The sequence below is a fragment of the Sinohyriopsis cumingii genome, chromosome 11, assembly GCF_028554795.1.
Source record: "Sinohyriopsis cumingii isolate HCF-2022 chromosome 11, ASM2855479v2, whole genome shotgun sequence".
Taxonomy (NCBI): Eukaryota; Metazoa; Mollusca; class Bivalvia; order Unionida; family Unionidae; genus Sinohyriopsis; species Sinohyriopsis cumingii.
This window is the reverse complement of record NC_142971.1, coordinates 54663047-54678286: the sequence shown is the minus strand read 5'-3', so window position 1 is coordinate 54678286 and position 15240 is coordinate 54663047. Positions and strand designations below refer to the sequence as shown.

Below are 15240 nucleotides of genomic sequence, written 5' to 3'. Positions count from 1 at the left end.
ATAGTGTGACGATGATTTTGACTAGTCAGTCGACTAGGCGGCCTAAAGGAGAATAATGAAAGAAAGCCAAGACAATAACTCTATTGAAGAACAGGGTCCTTGGGAAAAGTTATTAATATAATATAGCACATATTATTTACATTTCATAAAAAAATATTAGTAGTCAGTGGATGGCGTGTTGGGTAATGTATAATGCTCCTTATATATACATTTTGTAATTCGCGTCAAAAACATTATACAGAAGGGATAATTTGATGTTAAATACAGGAAACGTCTGCTTGCGTAAACAAGAACCAATAGGACATGGGAGGTAATTCATTTCTAAGCCAAAGTTCCCCGGATGTAAGCTCTATCTGGAAATCCGCCATGTTTGACCTACTGGAGAAGTTCCTGATGGCAACTGTCAGTGATCTTTGATATTGTTGCCAGTTTACTATTAAAACGCTGGTGAATAAGCATTTATGGTCAATCTTTGTAGACGAAACGGTGAGTTTATAATAATATCTTTGTGATATATTTGTTATATGTCAACAAATCAGGTGATGGCGTCTGATGATTGCAGCAATGTTCTGCCCGTGAGTCATGGCATTAACAAACATCCAACCATATTTCATCAAGGCCATGTTCTGACATTTTAATCCTTCAGATATGCACATAAAACGCAATCTTCTCACGAAGGGGGGCATTCTTGATGGAAATATTGAGAATAAACTTTATGCTTTAAGTGTTTTGACAGTTGATGTCAAAGACGTCATCAGCGACCGTTGTGATTGTGTTGGATGTCATGTCTCGAATTAAGTGTTTAGCAATTTTTTTAATTGTCTTAATGCCACGCCTTTTACGTCATATTCTGCATCGAAGTTTGAATATTCGGACGTGAGTCGCATTTTTATATTCAAAATTATTCATGAGCATAAGCTCGCTTCTATTGTTTTGTTTCCCCTCAGGACTATGATCAACGTGTTCTGAATTTTGCCCCAAAGTACTTTGCAACTTCATGTTTAATTCCCCATGCAAGCCATATCTCTTCAATTTATTGTTTATTATCTTTTGATTGTTGGTCTCTTTTTATGATTTAGTTAATGTGTCTGTGAGGGTTGGTAATTATTTATCTTTTAGAACATTGTTTTATATGGCCTTAATGTCATTATAAGGTTCAAGATACAGAATGCAGCATTTAAAAGCAAGTACTTTTTGATATATTGCCCTACATTCCACTGTTTATGGTAGATCAAATTTATTCTTGCAGCCTAATAGTTTTGAACCAGAGATATCAAAGAGTAGATTAGGTCATCATTGCTTTGTTAGTTTTTGAAGTTTGCATCATTTTATTCTTTCTTGATGAGTGGACAGCAGCACTAGTACAGAATGTTTACTCCTTTTTCTTTGTTTAAACCAGTGTTTCTCTTTAATCTCTGCTTCAGAGACCCAGACATTGATACCAAATTTTGTTTTTTTTACTCCTTCTGATCCCCAGTTTTGACACCAAGAAGATTTGTGACTTTCAGTGTTGTACCCCTAGGGGATACACTGATAAACCATATTTATTTGAGAAACTTTGTCCAGTGCAATTTCAAACATGATTTTGTGGTATTCATTAGAAAGCATCAGCTTATTAGCAATGACTTCCCCACAGTAACAAAAAACATCAGTGCTTTTGATGCAGGTACAAACGGTTATACAGAAAATGTGCATAAACTTGCATGCAAAACATAACAAAGAGTAAGAACTAATTAATTACAATTCAGAAGGTTGTGAGTTCAGTTAGTTAATTAAATTTCTTGGTCATCGTAATATAATTTTGCACATTTTAAAATATTTGTCATTTTCTACAGTTATTGTAGGTTGCCAAACAATAATGTTTCAATCATAAGAGTGAATTGAAGTTTTTATTGGATTTGATCTCTTGGATTTGAATAATTGAAACAATGTAGAAGAAAGTATTTTGCATTCTTAATTTCACCACAGGAGCAATACTCAAGTTTAGATACGTGATTTGTATATAAATCGTAATTTAAATTGCTACCATTTGTTCTTAGCCTAGCATGCATAATCAGAGACATTCCATCATCATTGTAGTAGTAACATGAAGTGGGCTTTTTATTGCGGTTCAGATAGGCTATGCAAGGGTTGTTTCTTACTTCAATGGGTAACAAATTCCATATTCAAATTGTAGGTGGTAGAAATGAGTTATAGGACAACGTTGAAGATCATTTAATGATCAAAATGAATAACTCTTATGTCCTATAAAGATATAACCAAGATATGCAGGAGATAGTTTGTGGTAAATTTTAAATAATTGAAGCAGGTTATGCTTGTAATGGGAAGAGATTAGACTGCTGGTTTCAAGGTACAGTTGTGAAGGAGATGCACTTTTGGTTGCTTCCATTATTATTCTCATCACTTCAACATTTTGTTATTTCTAGGTATTCTTTATCATGCATTATACAGTTGTCCCAAATATGATCAGGATAATGAAAAATTGGAACAGTATTAAGATCTGTACATTTTTTGTAATGATAATCAATCTTGTTCAGATTTGAGACTTTTTAAACAATTTAATTTCTCCCAGGCTTTGTCAGAAATGTATTTATCAGGTGCATGCCAAGTAGCATCACTGTTTAATATAGGACAAAATGTTTGTGCTGAGTAACTAATTGTAGGTTTGTTTCAGCCATGCATAATTTAGAATAGTGGTTCTGTTCTGTTTTCATGTTATTAGCATTGATTCAGTTTTATCTGGATTAAATGTAACTACCCCACATCTGGATCATTCATGTATCTTGTGAATATCACTGTTTAAGATTTCACAAGGTGCATTCTGTTTGTCAGCTATTATGTAAAATGCTTTATTGTCAACAAATAGTCTGATTGATAATTCTGTGTTCTTGACAGTATCATTGATGAAAATTTCAAATAATAAGGGTCCCAGAATTAAACATGCCAACGGGTACCCTGGAATTCTGGCACCCGCCTGTTGATAATAACCCGGGTAACAAAATGAACAACTGGGTACCCTTTTTAAAAAAAACCTAAGTATTCCAAGTTCAGATCGACACCAAATAACGATAAAAATTCAAGGCTCATGTCGTGCACATTTATTCATCATCACGGCTCAAATGGTTGCTTACAATTTACTTGTCATACATGTACTATATAATAGTACAGGGGAGGACACATCTCTCCTTTCTTGCACAATCTATTTAAGAATCAATGCAGTTATTTCAAGCTAGACTGTCCTAACTTCATGCCTGTTCATGGTTCGTGTGCCATTTTTCTTGCGACTTAAACACCTTTGTTTTGAGATCCTGGTGACATTAACTAGGTCAATACCTTTTGTCGACAGCGACACTGAGTACTGATTAAGAAATATTTGACAAAATAAAATATAAATGTCTGGTTTAATTAATAACATTTTTGCCTCAAGTTTGTGGCCCTGGAACGAGTATTAGCTTTTCAAGTAAGGGCTGCTGTTCACATTTTGTTTACTGAAATTTTTTTTATTAGCATGAAATCCCAAGACTATTTTTGTCATAGCAAAGACAACACAAAACTTGATTACCATAACATGCAGTCTTAATTGAAAATAAATGACACCATTTATCATTTAAAAAAACTGGCTGTATCAATGTGACTTGGCTGTTACATGACTGAAAAATATTAGAGGAAAGAAATTTTGTTAAACTTAAAGACATAAAAGAAACAGACCATCGTTAAGGGACAAACTTTGGCAGGTCAGGGATACTACAACAGTCATCATTTGTGGACTTTATGACTATTCGCGGAAGTTAATGTATACTAGTTAAAGTGGGTGTTATGCATAAATAATTTATCAATTTCTTTTGTGTCTATACTCTTGTATTAACTACTAATACACATTGATTTAGCCGATTTGTGACAAAAAATTTAACTGCGGATCCAGGTAAGTAGTATGTACATTAAATAACATAAATATGTATGTTTTTCATACAGTTTTATGTAATTATGGCATGTAATAGATGATTACCTTTTTTTGTCAATTACATTAGTAAACAATTACACTTATACCTCTCTTGGGGTTTGGTGCATGTGAACCTACAACAGAGCAGTTCAGGTTTACATGTGATACAATGCCCTTTTGACCATGTACATTGGTAATCAATCATTAAGACTGACGGATGCCCGGTAGAAATTTTCCAAAATGTTGACATCTCTACCCAAATTGGATCCATAGGGGACTCTAGTGTTAAGGCATCTAACTTATGAGAATTTGCAATTTATTATATATTCTTTTTTATTTTCCTTCTCAAAAACACAGTCACTAAATTATAATAAAAATTATTCATATATTTGCATTTCAAAAAGAGGAATAAAGATAATTTTCTGTTGTTGTTTTTAAATATTCAGGTTATCTGTGTATTGGAGAACAAGTAGATCGGCTTCATTTTGAGCAAATTTGATATCCGTAGATGACTTATATTTAAAATTTGTTTCAGAACAAATTTGTAGTTTTAAAGTATGAGCACATCCGAGATTAGAATCAAAATTTGGTACTCAAATACTGAGTAAAAATGGAAACAAATCCATTGTTAATTGTATTTACTTAAAACAATTGTCTCCTAAGTTGAACTTTCTTTGTGGCAACTATAGAAGCTTGTTTTATGTTGCTTCTGTATATAACACAAGGATATGACTTACTTTTTAGTCTAAAGTGATTTCTGAAACTGCTAAGTACATGTAGCTTAATGAAATCTGCAGCTCAGGATTGCAATTTTTCATGCTTATAGTGAATTTGGCTTACATTATAACAAATACTGAATTTCATCTTGGTTTCATACTGACTTGTGGCCATAATTGTGTCCACTTTCTATTATGATGCAGTGAGCTGAATGGCTGGGATCAGGAAAATATTTTGTTAAGTACACAGATGAGTGAGTTGCAAGGGTCACTTATCTATGTCTTCATTGTACTCTGCATAGTACACTTCTTGAGAACACGAGACCCTTATGTACCTGATGCAAGCTTGATTCGAAAATGGGTCAGAATCATAAAAATACTATGTTCTAACACATGGCATCTTCGATAAACGTAATAAGAGACAAGGTTTGTAGCTTGAAAATATGCTGTTGCACACATAGCCCTTGATTTTTGAAGTGGCATTCACATTTACAGGGAAAACTTTCATTGATCTAAGTGTAAATTTCTTTTTCAGTGAGCTATCACACATCATTAGGATTTAGATGTGGGTGAAGTCAAGAGAGAAATAATGTATTATGCCTTTCCCTAAGAAACATAAACTTGGTTGCTTGAGTTTGGTGTTGGGATTTGATTGAAATTTAAAGATTGTTGATTTTGACATCTTAATCTGTCAGCCATGGTCTTTCAAGTTTAATGATTGTTTTTCTCTGTCATGTTGCTGGCACTTTGGTTGTGCTAAACAGTATTTAAAAAACTACATTAGTTTAAGACTTTTTCAGAAATGTTGTTTTTCCCATACAATTGTGTCCCAGAATTGTTCAAATTTTAAATTTTTATTAAGGCTCAAAGTCCTGTATAAAGAAAACTGTGACTGATGATTAAAAAATGTTATATTCAGTTGTTGTCCTTGGTTTAAAGATTTGTGCCTCTGCAGTTTCATTGCCAGTATCATCATCTTCATTGTCTTTATAAAAACTTCTCAATCGTGGTACAAAGAGTAGAATTTTAAATTAAATAAAAGTTCATGATGGTCATATGCTAAGCTTCATATATATGCTCTTCTACTGATTAAATTGAAACAAGATACATTTTGACCCAGACTGACAATATATTTAATGAAATAATTTTTTCCAAACTATGTTCTGCTTTGAGTTATTTTGTTGCAGACTGAATAATGGACTTTTTTTAAAAACAATAATTTCCTAAAGTTGAAATAAAGACCACGTTATTGACGTTATTGCTAGTATTATCCAGGACTATGAATCAGCAGTCAGAGGCTAGTAAATTTTCTGGCTGGCTAATATTTTCCATAATTTTGATAGTCGTTGGTTATGTGGTAAAGACTAGTGAAGATTCAGAAAGTATAGTAAATTTCTCATTCTTCAGGTCCTTCTGGCTATAGAGAAATTTATGTTAAATTATAGGCCTGTTATTGCGTATATTTATACAGTTATACTAAATAATCACCAGTCTTTACTGAAAAGTTAGATTCCTGGTGGTTCTTTTGTGTGACAGTAATCCACCCATCAAGATGAACATTGACCACTCCAGTGGCCTAGGGTTAGAGCGTCCACTTCGGCTGCGGGAGGTCGTGGGTTTGATCTCCACCCGAGTCATACCAAAGACTTATAAAAAGGGTACTAACAGCTGCCTTGCTAAGTGCTCAGCATTAAGAGGTTAGTGTTGGGACTGGTTGGCCTGGTGCCTGGATGATGTGACTGGGTGGGACATCATGCTACATGTCTGCGACATCATGCCCCAGTGCTAGGCATCAGTATAATCTGCCACACTGCAGACATTGTAGTGATATCATGGAATTTTTGTTAAAGCTTTTTTAAAAGTCCAAATCACACACACTCAATTATCGATATGAAAACTTGTTGGAAATTTTTTATTTTTCAAGCACATTTAGTATCAAACTAATTTCAGCCAACATTTCATACAGCTACTTTTACATTTGGTACATATCATCATTTAGTTCTCTTAAGTATAAAGACAATTTCAAAATGGTATTTTGCACGAAGAACAAAGAATGGTGATCTTGCACAAAGAAAAGGTATAACAGATAGTAGCTGAAGAAACAAAAAAAAAAACGATCTTGGCATGTTTTCTTCCAAAGTTTCAAAACTTGTTTCTTTTAAAATAAAAGTACCATAAAGAAAAACCTTTTTTCCTCTAAGTTTCAGACTGGCTGAGCATCCATCAGACTTTAGTGTTATGGCAGATCAAGAAAGAGAACATTTTTAAAGAACCATTTATAAGACTAATTTCGGTAATGCTTATACATAATCTATTTGACACGAAAATAAATGCAGTGAAATTTTCTAGATCTGAAAAAGCAACTATTATTCAAAATAAAATTTGATTATAATTTTTCTATTTTCAAGTATAAACATTTATTGTTTTTTCCTTAACCTTTACTTTTTCGTGCCAAAATCTACAATGAAGTATGTAAGAACTTCAGTCAAGACAACCTATTATTGCTTAATAGAACCCAAGCACTAGTAACATGGCACACATAAATGATGGTGGTTAAACCAACTGACCTCGAGGGATAGAGCTTAATCATTGCTGTGTATATAAAAATAGTATTTTCCATGAGCATTTTTTTAAATAAAATATCTCAGACCAATTAATATCATTGGTTGATTGGTCATATTGAAAATTGTACCTGATCTTTAAATTACGTACATAATATATACCCACATAAGTGGTGTTTCTGTGGATTTCACTGAATTATAGTAAAAATAGCCATTTGTCCAGTATGCATACCAGACATGCAGACTTTTTTTTATTATTTAAAAGATCAGCATGTCTGTGGATATGTTTGTGTAAACCAACAGCTGATTTAAACTTTGGGTCTAATTTTATTGTCTGGTGCCACTGAGAAAGAACATGCTTATTATGTACGGTAAATCTATGGGTGATTGCTTGCTCATTTATTGTTTAAAATGAAGCCTTCAGATGATAACAGAAACTAAGCATGTTGGAAAAACAGAAAATCTGTTAAGCCTGAAAGTCTATCAAGATTTTCCATGATTCTTAGTTTTTTTTCTTCCAGCAAAATGAAAATCTATTCTCAAGATCATTGGTGAGAAGTATCCTCTCAGATGTAAATGATAAATTTATTGACTTGTTTTATTTTTATTTAAATTGTCCAAAATACATCATGGAAAGAATATTTTGTTAGAAACATTTGATTTGCTGAAACAATCATTCTCAGAAAAATGGTAAAGGTTAACTGCAAGTGACTGACAAGATTTAGACGTACATGTATATAGGTAATTTCCAGGTTTGTTGATGAGGGTGTAATGGTTAAATACTGGGAGAATGTCCTCTTTATTCATTATGAGAATGATCATTGGCATTTAAATTATTGATAATTCACAACTTGGAACATTCAGAGATCCTCAGACTGAAGTAAATAATAGATTGTCAACTTATTTACCATGTCTGGATGTAATATTTGTATCACAAGTGTTATATCCAGAATCTGATGCATTTTCTTCCAGTCTCACAAGCTCCTGATCATGTTTGACCATTCCAGAAAAGATCATTTGTTAACTAAATTCTTAATACAGCTTTTTAAAGATTGTACCAATGGAATTTCCAAAACAGTTTTCTAATTTTGTAAATTGGGATGGTGTCATGAGTTTCAGTCTCGGATTGTTATGAAATATTGGCAGCAACTAGAACAATATTGCTTACATTGTAACATGTTTTTTTGATTGATTGGCAAAGAGAAGTGTACCTACTCTTTTGCCACCATTGTAGTTGTGTTAACAACTGTTTAAGACTCAGATTTTTGCTCAGTACAGATGAAAAATAGTATAAAAATTTAGGTCTAAAATTTTTGCTCAGTGAAGATGAAAAATAGTAAAAAAAAATTTCCGATTGGTGAATAAATTTGATTTAAATGGTATTTAGCTTTAAATTCGTTCTGAAACAATTAGAGTATTGTAACTGATTTAAAACAAGTTGGAGATTTTTGGGTCTTATTCATGCTGGATAGATAACCAGTTGCTGCTCTTGTCAGTTGTTGTGGAATTTTGAGATTTCAAGTTTAAGTAACATGTTTATAGTGGACCATATTAGATAATTGAGATGTCACATAACCCAACCCAACTCCTATTGTCACTAGTCTGTAGAGTGACAAAGTGCAAGTTTGTATGACATTTCATTTCTTCTATCCAACTTGTGAATATCTACAATTTATTTGTAAGAAGAACATAAAATGGATTAAATATGACCCTATTTGCATTAACTTTATTAGCTATTGTAATGAGACAGTGAGAACGATCATCAAATGGGAAAGAAAAATCAATCCCATGGATGTAACAAAGGGCACATTTTAAATTACCCAAAGTAAGGATATTAATCAAATAAAACAGCAAACTAAAAATGTCATAAATTTGAATATTTTGAATCATTCTTCATTCATTTTGAGAGTCTAACATGTCTGAAGTTTCATGCATAAAAAATTACCCATATTGTTAAGAAATAAATTAGACGTCTGTATGTATACTATAATTTATGTGTGTGCATGTATGTATGTGCATATATATATATAGAGAGAGAGAGAGATAAACTTTTATACATGATTGCAGATTGTAACGATCATTTGTAAAGCACATTATGTAGCTCATTTTTGTCCATGGTTGTCGATTATATTTTTTAAGATAATGATCATTTTTAAGCAATGTGTTATATTTGATTTCAGGACACTTTGTTTTCTTGGGAAAAAAACATAGTCTACCTGATGTTTGATTATTTGCTAAAATTTAAGTAAACAAATTTGACCTTGTTTATGAATTTGATGGAAAAATGACCTATGGCCAGGATATTCTATTGTCACAGTCAGCTGACAGTCTTTATATAAGGAAGATGTAAACAGTTCTTCATTCTATCTTAACATCAGTCTTGTGGAATCTGTTTTAGTTATGTCCAGTGGGAAGATTTATTTATTTAAATTAGTTACTGGAATTACAACGTTTTTGTTGACATTTGGACTAAAACTGTTTTAGGATTATTGTGAATTCATTCAAAGACATTAACAGCTTTTGCATTAAAATATATTACATTAAATTGCAGACACTGAAAGGAGATTTCTATTCAAAGGAAAATTCAGGCTGACTCTAGAGGAAATACACATCTGGGGACCATAATGGGTAAATTTATTTATTATAACATATGTATTCACGAAACACATACTGTATTTTCTTTTAGATAAGTGCAGGCATGCCACAAGAAGGAAGTTTTCCTCATCATCAGGAGTCAGCTTGTGTCCCTCAAATGAAAGATGTCAGACTTCCTTCAGTAGCAGTAGATGCCGTGACAGAAGTAAGGCACCACAAATTGTGATTTTAGTGACCTCACCCACCCAGCTTTAATGGTTCTGACCTTTTATGCTTTTATCATGTATGCAAAAACAACTCACCCCCCAAAAATCTGTGCTAAACTGGTAAATTTTAGATGGGAAACTGTGACATGAACTAGTTCTAGTTGGATGGAGAAAAAATTTTATTAAACAAATTAGGAACCCAACTTCATATCCAGATTTTTATTTTTCACTGTTAGCAGAACACATACTTCTTTTCATTTGGCCCGAGTGTATTTTCATACTGCTTTGCCAATGTAAAGTTCTGAAAATGATGATACTTGGAACTGTTCTGGTTAACTGAATCATGAGTCATAAGGATACCGCTAGCCATTGTTCTCTCTAATCTACTTTAAGGCTTGAGCACAGTGTTTGCAAAGTTTTCATGCATTTTTCACAGATGACTTAATTATTAACAAAATGAATGAGATTTGAACAAATTAAATAAGGTCGTCTGGTTGTTGTTGTGGGGTTTAACGCCATTTTTCTGCACACGATAGCTATACATGGCAGCCAGTATTAATGGTGGAGGGAAAACCCCGGAAAGAACCACCGACCCACGAGAAGCTACTGGCAAGCTTTCTCACATACCCACATTGGCTGAATCCGAGACTCGAACCGCCACAGACAGAGGTGAGATGACAGTGATCAGTAACGGAGAGCGCTTTAGACCACTCGGCCACTCTGGGCCCCAGGTCGTCTGGTAGTAAGTTAGGTGATTGTATGTATACATACATACATATAGTCATACATGCATACATATATGTCAAGATTTTGATGATGGCTACTACTTTTTTATGGCTGAATTTGTGCTTACATAACTAGATTATAGGAAGGTGAACAGTGTGATTAAAACAGATTCATTTCCATTACCAAGAATCGATGATTGAATTGATAAACTTGGAAATGTCAAGTATGTCACCAAATTGAAACCTTCTGAAATGATTTTGGCAAATGCTACTGACAGAAAGAGCATAGGAAATTTTGGCATTCGTGACTCCGGATGGACTTTTATCAAAATAAAGTGATGCTGTTTGGGATGAAAGGTTTGTCAAGTACTTTTCAACATCTAATGAATATGATCATCTCTGGTCAAGATAATTGTGGTGCTTACATTGATGATGTCAATATGTACAATGACACCTGGATAGGACATTTAGCGACAATTCAGAAATTCTTTGACAGACTCATAGATGCAAGTTTGACAATTAATTTTTCCAAAAGTGAGTTCTGCCATAGTAGTGTAACTTTTTTAGGACATACTGCGGGACACAGACAAGTTAAACCTATAGATGCTAAGGTCAAGGCTATTTCTAAATTCCCTGTGCCTGTTAGTAAAAAGCAACTATTGCAATTTTAAGTTATGGCTGGATACTGTCTGAAATTTTGTTTCAATTTTTCTATAATTGCTGAACCCCTGACAGATTTATTGAGGAAGAAAAACAAGCTCCTTTGCACTGAAAAGTGTCAGGAGGCTTTTGATAAGTTTAAAGCCACACTTAAAAGAACACCAGTTCTACAGCTTCAGATTTCAGCCAGTCATTTAAATTATGTGTTGATGCAAGTGTTTGTTGGGGTTGGAGCAGTATCAATTCAAGAAGACAAAAATGGTGTTGATCGTCTAGTGTGCTATTTTTCTAAGAAATTAAATAAACACCAAAGAAATTATTCAACAATCAAGTAGAAATGTTTTGGCTTTGACATTGGCATTGCAACATTTTGAAGTTTACATTAGTTGAACTTCAGCTCCTTCTTTAATTATTGTGTTTAGTGAACCCCCTAACTTTATTGGCAAGATGAAAAATAAAAATCAGAGACTATTAAGGTACAGTTTGTTGTTACAGGAATATAATATTAACATCAAATGTACTTTCCTTTGTATAGAAATGTTATATTTTATGCATACTTTGTATAATTCATAACAGTTCATCTTATGTTTTTTTTTTAAAAAAATCTCGTATAATTAATATATGGTAAAGAGAAAGCTTTATTATATAAATTTTTCTTTTTATTTGGGGGGGGAGTGTTATGCATATTTGATTTAATATATGTTCGATTTAATTTAATTGTCTGTTGGAGGGGGGGTTTAAAAATTTTTTTATACCATTACATGCTATTGTAATACTGGATTTTGACATTTTCCAGAAAGGACAAGGACAGTTATAGAAATTCACACAGAATTCAAACACTGGTATATTATTTTCTGTGATTCAAGAAAGAACTGTTCACACATCAGGATGATGCTGACCACAGCATACATCATTGCCTTCCATTTTGGATTTCATTGGGATTTGAACTCATTATCATTAGGACATTTTATTACTAGGACTTCTATTTATTATTTCTTGGATTATTTTTGGATTTGATTTGTAAAACTAAGTTTTTTTTCTCATTGTTACCTTGTTTCTCTAGTAAATTAAATTATTTGTTAAATTTTACAAAGCTTGTTGTCTTCACTCTTTGTTGCATTTTGTAAGAGCCTAAATGTAACACTTCAAATTCAACCATCATTTGTTGGAGAAAGTTGAACAAAAGCAAACTGAATAGAATTAGACCAGATTTTACAAAGGGTGCAGATCCAATGTGAAATGTGTGTTATTAAATATATATAGTAATTTATAAACAACCTTTTCTCAAAAATCAATCAGCGGAATTAGTTTAGTTCAGTAAGAATCATGCTGAGATTTCTTGGACTTTGGCTAATGCTTTTGGGCAGGTGTAGCTGATATGTGATTTTTGCAGGTTGCTGAAAATGATTCTAATCCCTTTCCAAATTTACCACAACTAGTTAAAATATTAAGCAGCTTTTAAAAAAACAGCCTTGCCACAAAAATTTACTGTTAACATTAATACCTTAATGATTTTAACAAATGCTGATGTCAATACAGTTTAACGATTTGACAAGATTTTCTGTCTTATTTTTGTAGTACAGTAGAAATAATCTAGAAAGACCACCCCTTCCGCCAAAAAAAAATGTGGTCTCAATAGACAGGTTGTCTCTTATTACAGCAGCTGTCAACTGTCTTTTGTTGGATCACAATAATACATCCAAGAATATATCCTTATTCGAAATTTCACTATAAATTCAAGTCTCTACTTCCAGGAATGTTATTTTTTGAAGAGCACTCCAGATCCAATGATTTACTGGACACAATAATAATACAACTGTTTCTGCTAAGATCTTACTGCAAGAATGATTAATTTTCAAATGAGCAAGATTTATATTTTAAACTAGGCTGTAAAACGACATCCCAGATAAGGGTTGAAATTACATTTTTCTAGAAAGATCTTAGTTTTACTTAGAAGGTCCATCACCAAAATCATAATAAAGCATGTAATAAATACAATGTCCTTGACTCTTCTTAAGATAATGGTCCCCACTAAGAGAAACAAAAAGTTGTTTACAAATTGTCACTGGCTTTGGACCAGATCATATATTGGATACAATATTATATTACCCACAGCATATAATGAAACATGTATATATAAAAATAAAAAACACTAACAAACAATGCAAATTAAATGTACATAACACCTTCCCTCATGAAGAAAAAGAAACACTTGTACAGTAAAGCTTTCTTTCTGCTATTAGAGATACATGTGATAACAAATTACACAAAGTATAGCTGACACAATATATTATTTCTGTACATGTGAAAGTGCATCTGCTATTATATTGTATTTCTCCTGATGTGTGTGATACATTATTGTATTCCTGCAACAACTTCATCATAATAATCTTTTGTTTTTGTTTTTCATCTTGTCAGTGAAAGTAAAGGTGTTGTGATCACTAAATACAATATTTGCAGAAGGAGCTGAACTAATATACACCTCAGAATGTTGCAAAGCCAATATCAAAGCCAAACATTCATTGATTGTGGAATAATTTCTCCAGTACCTATTTAATTTCTTAAAAAATTAGCACACTGGATAATCTACATCATTTTTTTAAATAATCAATACCACACCAATGCCAACATCACTTGCATCAATATTTTAAACAATTGACTGAAATCTGGAACTGAAAGAACAAGTGTACTCTTAAGTATGGCCTTCAACTTACCAAAAGCTTCCTGACATTTTTCAGACTAATGAAATTTGGTTTTCTTAATAAATTTGTCACTGGTTCAGCAATTGTGGAAAAATTGAAAAAAAATTTCCGATAGTATCCAGCAAATACGCAAAAATTTTATCAGTTGCTTTTTACTGATAGACACAGAGAATTCCAAGATAGCCCTGGCCTAGGCATCTATAGGTTTAACTTGTCCATGTCCCACAATATCAGAGGTCTCGCTAGGATTTTAAAACTAGTAGTTCAGAACTCTCATTTTGGTCCCACCAGCAAAAGTTGCAGTCCCCTCTCAAAAAATGTGGAACATTGCAGATTAGAGGAACTACTGGTTGCCATTGAGTTTTATTTCCATATTCTTTATACCACTGACATATAGCTCTTGTTTTTCCAACAAAGACAGAATTTTTTAAATCCAAGGAAAGTTTTTATTGCAAATGCAAAGACAGGCATTATACACTTTCTTACACTTGGCTACTGTTAGTTCTTGCAACTGTAGCCCTCTTCTGAATCTCATTACAATCTTCATCAATTTGCCGTTTAACCCCATAATACTTGTACAAATTTGTGAACAGCATTTTGTCTAAGTCTTTCTGCCTCAGAATTCAATCATTGTAAATATCAGCACATTTTCCCACCACTCAGAATCCAGTCAAAGTCTTTGAACTTGTCGCCCAACTCTAGTGTCATGTTCTTTCGGGGTCCTCCTATAATGACAAGGTACACATCTGGGGCTCTTTCAGCCACTGAATTCTGTCATTGTAACTATCAGCACAGCTAAAATGATTAATTGACCAACACCTTTTCCTACTCAGCAAGTGGCTGAAGCAGGACTGGTAAGCCTTTTAATTTGCCACCCAGCTATTGTTTGTGTACTGACGACTCCCATGTTAGTGATTTTCTTTGTCCAAGAAAAAAAATTGTACAGCCGAATACACACAATTAAGCATTTCCGAGACCTCTGAATATGTCCTAAAATGTAACACAAGCAAAAGTATACATGGTGAATGGTTCTACTAAATCATTCTTGAGCAAATACTGAATCTCTTTTTGAACATTCTTGTTTGAAAGGGTTCATCCTGTCTGGATGCTGTTTCACAGGTGTGGATTCTACAAT

The 15240-nt window shown here is 33.0% G+C and overlaps 1 protein-coding gene across 2 annotated transcripts in view; it reads left to right on the top strand.

Moving 5' to 3' along the window:
* Nucleotides 1–361: 361 nt before the first annotated feature.
* LOC149788478 (uncharacterized) overlaps nucleotides 362–15240 on the top strand; it is a 57509-nt gene continuing 42630 nt past the window's right edge. The window contains exons 1-2 of one of the 2 annotated variants that reach the window (XM_089974464.1): nucleotides 362–486; nucleotides 9904–10017. In XM_089974464.1, the coding sequence (XP_089830590.1) occupies nucleotides 9916–10017 (102 nt within the window). In that variant the 5' untranslated portion in view covers nucleotides 362–486; nucleotides 9904–9915. Of the gene's footprint in view, nucleotides 487–9767; nucleotides 9846–9903; nucleotides 10018–15240 lie in introns of those variants that run through there. The other variant, XM_089974465.1, reaches the window with a different exon arrangement.